Raw genomic sequence first — 9,340 nt, 5'->3', positions numbered from 1 at the left:
TATTTGACCAAAACTGCAGCTTGAAAGGTTTTTCAGATGAGTATGCTGGGGTTTTTTGGATTTTGTTTTTTCCTTAATATACCCAGTGCTTGCTACGTCTATCAAGCACACACACATCGAACAGATTATTCGCCATGTTTCCTTTTCTAAACCTTTTCAGGTCTGCTCCCATGCATTATGCCATTTGGAATATGATTAACTTGTTTTCAGCTACAATCCTCATATTTTTGCTGCTGCTCCTCGGTGAGTATTTTTAGGACACCTTCTGTCTGCTGAGTCGTACCGCAGCAGTGCGGAGTCGTTGGGCTCAGGTGTCAAATAATAGAAACAAAAACCTGCTAGTCAGGAGTTTGAGGAGCAGTTTTAGCTCACCGGGGCCGGTGAGCTAAGACAGCTGGCTCTCATTAACAAAATCTGAGGATCTGAACTGGAAAATTCAAGGTCACATGGAAAATAGAAACCACGCTGTTGGCAAAAAATAAATAAAATAAAATAAATTTAAAAAAACGTCAAATCTAAACAGAATCTATAGCTGCAAAATAATTAGTCTGACAGGGAGAGTTTGTAGCAGAAAGTGTATGTTGCAACCATGGCTAGAGACGTGTGTGTGTGTGTGTGTGTGTGTGGATCCACTCATAGGAGCAGCACTAACGACGCCCCGATTCCTATCGTCTATGGAAATGTTTAGGTTGTAATATCAGCAGAACTGTAGCCTCATTCAGGACTTTCTCAATGAGCAGCCAGCTGCAGCGTGCATTCATGCATCTCTGGATCTGGATTTAGGAACATTTGCACCATCGTAAGTGTTTATGGCCACACACCATTTAATCTCCAATTCACACACATTTCTGGGCTGCACACGTTGTAGACGTGATTGGTGAATTGTTTGTGTTCTTAGGTAACGGTCCAAAGCATGTAGGAATTGTTGAGTTTAAAGTTTATGTAATCCGTGTCATTCTGAAGCTCTCGTGTTTCTGATTTTTCAGATTCTCTTTCATCTGGTGATGATGAAGACTATGATGAAGATCCAGAAGATGCAGGTAATGGAAATGGTGAATTCATTTTTACTCTTCTGTTTAATACATTTGTAGTAATTTGGTGGTGTAGCTGGTGTAGAGTAGATGTTTTTTATGGTCACAAATGTCAAACATTTCGGGTTTGAAAAGATGCTTTTTTTGTTGCTGTTGTTGCTTGACGTGAAATAACCATTAAAGAAGTTTTGATAATTTGGGTTCACAATTGTGAAAGTATTTCTTATCCATCCAGAATCTAAATAATGGTGACAAACTGAAAATGTTCCATTATTGGATCTCTGTCAAAACAAATTGTAATGTGCCAGTTCTGTTTAAACAACTGTTCGTATTATCAGAGGTGCAGGAAAAATAATGTTTCTCTAAAATAATTTCCTGGGATCTACTTAGTGCTGGGGATTCTGAATCGACTCCAAATGCTCCAAATTTGTTTTCAGAATACATTCAAGTTTTGCCACTCCCAAGATTTCACCCAAGATTTCATAAAAAGTCGTGTGTCATTCCAATGTGTTGAATCCACAGCTCTTCTGTAAAATCACTGACTACAATTTCCACACAAAAAAACATGCATAGTTAGCTGCTCCCAAGTATAACAGGCTTGTTGCTCCAACGCCTGAATGAGATGCCGATGTCTCCTCTGATTGGCTGATGGATGATGAATACTAGCACCATGGCTGAATTATGAATGTCTCATGCAACTGTTTACATCAGTCGCTGCCATCATTTTTAATGATTTATTTGAAGAAGCTTATTCACATGGGATTTGAAATTCATCTCTTTTTTTAATGGAAACACAGCAATTGCAAAATCATGTTGTTTCTTTCATTAGCCGAATAGACACAAAGATTTGCCCATATTTCTTATAGAACCCAGCTAGTAAGACTTACATCTTTACTTATTATTTGTTTATTCCATTATATTTTAGGACCTAATTACCTAATTAGTTTCTTTTGTGCGGGAGCAAGGTTGTGTTTAGTGAAAGTTTTTTTCTGGTCCACGACTTGTCTGTTAGAGGTTATTAAAGCCACATAATGATAAAACTCAACTAACTATCTTGCTGGGCTCGTATAAACCTTTAGCCCACAGCACTTGGCTAAATACCACCAGCACACAGATCAGAAAGCTCCCAGGTTTTCCAGAAGTTAACAGCCCTCTAAGTGCTCTGACGGGACGAGAGCTGATTTAGCATTCAGGAGCGCGCCGGGTTCAGGTGTAGGGTGACAAAGAACAATGAAGGAAGGCTTCTGCCGACTTCGCAGACTTCACATGCTCTGTTCTGTCAGCCAGCACGGCTGCAGAGAGACTGAGAGCGTCTCCTCCGCTCTGACAGCCCTCGACCAGCCAGACGACACACTGCGCTGCCTTTATCGTACCATATGGAGGGAGACAGCGGGAAGGTGAGGCGCAGACAGGTGTAGGGGACTTGACATTATGGAAATACTGTGAAGGATCAGAGGCAGACAGAAAGAAACAAAGAGAGACAGGAAGTAGGAGGGAGAGAGATAGTAGGCAAAAGTAAGACATGAGTGGATTGGTGCATTGTAGACTCTGGGTATAGGTCAAAATGGGAATATTTTATCTGACATTTTCATACTGAATAACAACTGGAAAACAACCCACTGCTTGAAAAATGAATATGATTGGTGCCAGAAGCAAAAACATGGAACTGTTCTGATGACAGAGCAAAGGGCGGATAGCGATCTGAAATCAGAGTTCCATTCCAGGCTGTTCAGACCTCATGACGACACGTCACACACGAATCAAACTAAAACAGCAAGACGGTGACGTTAAGAAAAGCCTGTGTGCCTCATGGTCGTCATTAATATTTCATGCAGCCTATCGTCATTTAATTATAATCATTATACGGGTAGAGACAGATGTTGATGGAGCAAGGGAAGCTCCTGTTAGAAAAAGTCTTAACGTTTCATTGTTTCTGGAAAGATGGTGCATTGCCTCGTAGAATTCTACATATGTATAGTTTTCTTTGGCTATTTCAATTTAGCTGATTGACATTTTTCTTTAAAAATCAAGACGATGTAAGAACAACAAAATACTTGACGTCTTGCTCTTTCTTGCTCTCCTGCAGCCTGAACCAAACTCAGCCCTGTCTCAGCTACGGCAGGACAATAAATCATAACATCTATCGCAATATTAACATATAACACTATCAAAAAATTATATTCAATATATGGACTATTCGTTGAACTCCGATTCAGAGCCGTACTGCATTCTGGGGGATGTAGGCAGAGGAAAGACTTTAGCCCCTCACCCTCTCAAGGCCAGCTTGGTGGCAACAACTCTTTCACTCACTCTTTCGTTATCTAGCAATAACTTGTTGAGTTTCAGGTTTTGCCACTGTGCCTACTAACTGCTGAAAAATAAGAATGGTTGGAGAAAAATGAGAGAAATTTCACATATTTTTAAAACAAAAAACTAATCAAGAATAATCAAAATCAACCGATAAGAAAAGCTTATATGCTGGCACATTTTTTTCAGCCATATCATTCAGCTCTAGTCTCAACATGTTTGCTCTGTTTTTGTTCATTCAATGTTTGCCATTCAGTAACAAATTCCACTTCAAAGTGCTTTATCAGCTTATTATGGTGACAACCTGCCGATCAACCCCAAAATGTATCAAACACTTTCTTTGTTCAGACTTTAATTTAAAAAACTGAATTTGTTTAGGTACTCTTTGTTTTATGAAGACAGGACAGCCCGTCAACATGCAGTGTCTGGGTGAAAATATTTCATCTTTTCAGTCTGATCTCACTGGACCAGAAGCCTTTATCCCCAAAGCCCTGCAGAAACCCTCCTGTCATTGTCTCTGTGCCGCATGTCCGACTGGATAAGCGGAACACCTTGAGTGTTAACCCGAACATGTTGAATGCACAGCCTTCGCTTAGCAGGAAAAGCTTGGACCGTGTTCCAAGCGGACATAAGTGGCAGCAAAGGCAACAGCTTTCGGCAGACATCCTGCACTCCGGTAAATACCCTCTGACTGCCAGACTTAATCTCTGGGTGTAAGTCTACCTCATGACATACGAGGCTCCGATTTCCCGGCCAAAAGGAGAGGGATTAGCTCAGAAACATTAAACCCCTATCACAGCTTAATGTCCACTAAGCCACTGCTAATTAGCGGGGCTGCAGCAGGAAGGAGCCATGTGACGAGCCACACGGCCAGCCGGAGAGTCCCTGATGGTGAGCGGAAGAACATCCACACACACAGAGAGAACTCTACCAGGGATGTGACTCATTAACACACCTGGTGGAAGAATCTGAGGAAGACATTCTGAAGATTTGACTTTGTAAACTTAGTTCCGTGTGAATGCCTTCAACCAAATCAGGAGGTCACTGCGTCAGAAAATACAGCCACAGCAAAAAGGAAACGGATAAGGAGCTGAGGTTAACAACAGCAGTGGCCTCCAAAATTATTCATACCTCCTATTACCTTTATTTTACCATTGATATTAGAAACCTCTCTTTTCAAGGGAGTCCCAGGCAAGAGGCGGCAACAAATGCAACTCAAAAAATGGCACATTTAAAAGAAAATGTCGAGCTACAGAAACCGGTACATGTCATTAGTTTGTATGCAGAAGCACTAAATGAGATGAATTCAGTCATCTCATTTAGATGACTGAACTTGCTACAAGAGTTTCTTGTAGCAAGTTCCAAGAAGAGGGAGCAGAGTGAACGAAAGACTCTTTACCTTGAGAGCACAAGAAAAAAAAAAAAGAAGCAGCAAATTGTTGTGAATGGAAGTGGAGTACAAATATAGGCTGGCATGACTTCAAGTTAAAAGTTGTCGAGCTGAAAACACAAATGTCAATGTGTTTTTAGTGTGAACATTTTGTAATGACGTAACCCAATCATGCAGAATTGTCAAGGAAGAAAATATGAGTTGGAAGTCTTGCTTTTTGTTGTGTTTTCAAAGGGATTTGTCACTCATGCATATCAAAAATGTCAGTTAATCAAATAATTAAAGAAAAATCCAAATGAACAGAATTTCATGGAAAGAATTTTTTGTCAATACAAAGTTGTTAAGACAGTGGTTTCAAACTGCAATCCTCGAGGGCCAGAGTCCTGCAACTTTTAGATGTGTCCCTCATCCAACACTCTTTAATTAAATGGCTAAACTGCCTTACTATCATGCAGTCGAGCTCTGCTAACACACATACTGCTAACACAATATTGGCTCCAGATGAGATGAATCAGAGAGACATCTAAAAGTTGCAGTCCCCCTTGGAGACTGTAGTGTGAGACCGCCGTGGTAAGTCGATCCGTTTTGATGGTCTCAGGGTCGGATGTCTGCTTAGTGCAGACGATGTGGTTTTTTTGGCTTCATCAAACCGTGATCTCCTGCGGATCACGGTTTGATGATTGGATGATTTGATACAAAATTGGATCAGTTCACAGCTGAACGTGAAGCAAACTGGGATGAAAATCAGCACTTCTAATTCTTCAGCTATAAAAGGGCACAGTACCATCTCTGGGTTGCAAACGAGGCTGTATCCCAAGTGGAGGAGGTCAAATATCTTGGAGGGGGTCTTGTTCACAAATGAGTGGGAAGTCAGACAAATTTGTGCGAGCTGAATTGAAAGGCAAAGCTCTGGATTTACTGGTCGTTCTACGATCCGACCCTCTTCTATGGCCACAACCTCCAGGTAGTGACCAATAGAACGAGATTGCAGACACAAGCGTGTGAAATGGGTTTCCTCCATTGGGTGTCTGTGCTCTCCCATGTGTTGAGAAGCTCAGTTATCTCTACCTCTTTCTTTCAGGAAATTACCTTTTTATAGAGTCTGTATACTCCAGTTAACAGTGAATTAATTACTAAACTAGTTGCAGATTATTTCAATAATCGATTAATCACGATTCATTTGATTAATCGTTTCAGCTCTACTGTAGATTACTTAGCAGATTAAGACTCAATGTCTCCATATGTACTGGTTCTTCTTCCACCCTTTGAGGCCCTGAAATGCCTCAGTGGTTGAGGCGTTTAAAAGTGACTAATGCAAGCGTTCAGTTATCTTCCAGTCTCTCACAGTGAACAGGACATCTGAAAGTCAGTTTTTTTTCTTGAGTGGACAAGCAGTGCCCACTGTCTTAGCTTGTGGTGAATAAAAAGTACAGCGTGCGTGCGTGTGTGTGTTGGAGGGTGGAATGTTAACAGAGCCTAATCTGTGCTGTGCTGTGCTCCGGAGCTATGCAGCCTCCATGTTTACCCTGGCAGGAGAGCAGAGAGCCGGACGCCGGGCCACGCAATGCTGCTCCACAGCCGCCATTCCTCCAGCTCTGTTTTCCTTCGGTCCCCGCAGGCCCTCCGGCGCAGTGCGCCTTCAAAGGGCCCCAGTGTAATCTGTAATGAAATCTGCCTGTGTGCTCACAGGCGTCAGCGAGGGCAAATTATACAATTACGCAATTAAAACACCCTCTTCAACTTCACCCGGTGCGGCGTGTCAGCGCCGGTGGGCCTTGTGCCCCGGCCGCCGGCCGCCCTCCACGTCCTACCCCGTCTAATTGCCACCGCGCTCAAGCTCAGTAGACAGAAGTAACGCAGTCACGGCTCTCTGACCTGCAGCACAGAGCCGGAAGTCAGAGGGAATGTGAAGACACGGAAACAGGGATTTGGGGTCGGAGAGGGTTTAGCAGTGGGAGCAGCAGGGCTTAAAGGAAAATGGCCATAGAGTGTATAACCCTGCTGGGGCTGCACACTCCACTAATGTCTGTAGTTTATTTCTGTTCATATAAAAACAGCTCTTCTGCATGTGGAGAAGCATTAGAGGAAAAAACAAAAGATCGGATCTAACTAACCTCTTCACGCCTTTTGATGTCATTCAAATTACATATTAATATCTGTATCAGTCCCAATATTGAAAAAAATTCTAGATCAGGTATTGGTGACAATGTACCCAGTATATAAGTGCAGATCTGTTCAGTCTAATTCTATGCTTTGTGCTCTGAGCGATGTCATGAATTATATATTTTACATTATATTCCTATTTGCACTTTTTGAACTATTTGAAAGAAGGTTTGTTACAGTTTATTTTTATATATTTGACCAATATAGTCAATCTGTTTTGTCAGTTTATTATTTATTTTCCATTGGCTGTTTTACTCCTAATTACACTCACTGAACAAATAAAGTTGTTTTTACATGTTTGACCAAGCTAGTGAAGATGTTGGCAGTAAAGTGAGCTGTTCTAGGGCAGAGTCGGCAAATACACTTGTAATTCAGCGTATTTATGTTTGCATTTGAAAAAAGAAATGTTTTAAGCTGTTTTTCTGTATCGAATCATGTCGACCGATACAAAACCTCAGATTTCTGCGTCGGTATCAGAAGTGAAAAAGTGAATCGATGCATCCCTCACAAACATAAACGTTTTAATTTAGATTTCATTTGATAAACCAACGGAAACTTGGGCACAAATTCAAGAGGAAAAAGATGTATAGCTTTTTTTTTTTTTTTTTTATGTTGCAAAGTGTCCCCACATAATGATTCTACCATCCCTATGTTTCAACACAGTTGCGTTTACAATCATTTTAAAAGCAGTATTTTGATCATGTATTTTTATACAGAAGAAACTGAAATATTCCTGTACTTTCCTGTCAAATCAGAGCGATATGACCCTGTAATGGAGCAGTAAATCTTTGCTCCTCCCACTGACTAGCCACCCCCACCTCCATGAAAATCCCACCTCTGCTGAGGAAATACCATCCTGCCAATTAGACATGGGATAGAATTCCTGTGTGTAGCAGAGCACATGGACACATGGAACCGGACTGCAGTATGAAAGAAAAGTCATATTGCAATCAGAACAGCTACTGCCTGCTGCTTTTAAAGTGAAGGAAGGCTTTATGTTTTTGCTGCTACATCTTCTGAATTTAATTCAGAGAAATTACCCTGTACTATATTGGTGTAGTGATAGAATTTATCTCTTCTGTTTCACTTTTATTTTTATATTTTTGCTTCTTTCGTGTTAAGATGCCCTAATCACTATGCTGTRACCAATTTCTCATTTAATCTATGCCAATTGCATCCAATTCTGAATTAAACACTATCAGAAAAATATAAGAACCACAGAAATTTGTTTTCTAGCCTTCTATTTAATTAAATTAATTAAATATAATTATTTATATCAGCAGCAGAGATGAACCAAGACTTAGGTTTGTAGGCAAACCAGAGTTTGCTTTATTGGTCCTCATCAGAGTTGGATTACAGGTTCACACTTCCCCAAATGAACCGGATTTTCTAGAGAACCCTTAATCATCAGTCCTGGACTCTTCGGTGATACTCAGAGGTTGGAAGCATTTCAGGATAACAGAGAACAGCTTTCCTGTTAACAGGTGAAACTCTTGCTCTCTTGTTCACTCTAAATGAACGGTTCATGAGACAATTCTCTTTTAAACAAAGAAACACCAATTAGTAGGAAAGAGTTCGGAATCTGATTATTCACTTCTCAAATACTGAAAAATCTGATTCTACTCTCAATTGTATTAAATGCATCAAAAATAAGAAATGAGACAAAGAACTCTAAAAATGCACCAGCTACTTTGATACATTTTATTAACTTTATTAAAAATTAAATAAAACCTAGGAATGTATGCATTTAATGCAAAAATAATGACCACCTTGTCAAAACTATCACCAATTACATCTGACCGCACATTCTTGTATGCATTAGTCCAAGATTAATCGCAATCAGAACCAGCAAGTCAAACTTTTACAGGAAATGGTTAGCTAAAATAAACAAGATAACTTTGAAGTTTCTGTGGTCAGTACCATCGTAAACACCAAAGAATGCTGCTGTCAACATGACCTGGAAGCTCTTTGTGATGGCGTATTCAATTAACTAAAAAAGATCCATTTTAAGACTTCCATTTGTCATCGAGTCCCGCTCAAGCTTGAAATCCGGTCAAATTCTTGGTGCACCTCTACAGTTTTATTGTCTGTATATCACTATCAGAGCAAGATATTGTTTGGGAAGAATCCTCAGAGATGTTGTACTTGGACTGGAATTTGATTACAATAAAGGATGTCTCAATGACTGAACAAGATGTTGGAAGAGAAAAAACACACCAAACTTGGGTATGAAACCATGGTGACTTCTCCAACGTATTGAGTCCCCATCTATTCTGGGGTTGGAGACATCATTGTGGCTGAGGGACCAACAGCAGGAAAGTGTTTTCAGGCTCGGATGAGTTCAGAAGCAGAAGGACCACACATTGGGAAAGCGACTGTTTAAAAACCCTGTGTGTGTGTGTGTGTGTGTGTGTGTGGGTGTGTGTGTGTGTGTGTGTGTGTGTGTGTG

The 9,340-nt window shown here is 40.6% G+C and overlaps 1 protein-coding gene across 10 annotated transcripts in view; it reads left to right on the top strand.

The window, feature by feature from the left end:
- The window catches only part of fgfr3 (fibroblast growth factor receptor 3), a 78,822-nt gene that overhangs the window by 32,905 nt on the left and 36,577 nt on the right, over positions 1-9,340 (top strand). For 7 of the 10 annotated variants that reach the window (XM_008398786.2, XM_008398783.2, XM_017302578.1 and 4 more), the window contains exon 4: positions 987-1,052. In XM_008398786.2, coding sequence (XP_008397008.1) covers positions 987-1,052 — 66 coding nt within the window. The remainder of the gene's footprint in view (positions 1-986; positions 1,053-9,340) is intronic. The other 3 variants (XM_008398788.2, XM_008398787.2, XM_008398789.2) reach the window with 1 other exon arrangement.

Source organism: Poecilia reticulata, linkage group LG22 (assembly GCF_000633615.1).
Source record: "Poecilia reticulata strain Guanapo linkage group LG22, Guppy_female_1.0+MT, whole genome shotgun sequence".
NCBI lineage: Eukaryota > Metazoa > Chordata > Actinopteri > Cyprinodontiformes > Poeciliidae > Poecilia > Poecilia reticulata.
Note: the sequence above shows the minus strand (reverse complement) of the source record. Positions and strands in the feature narration are given on the sequence as shown.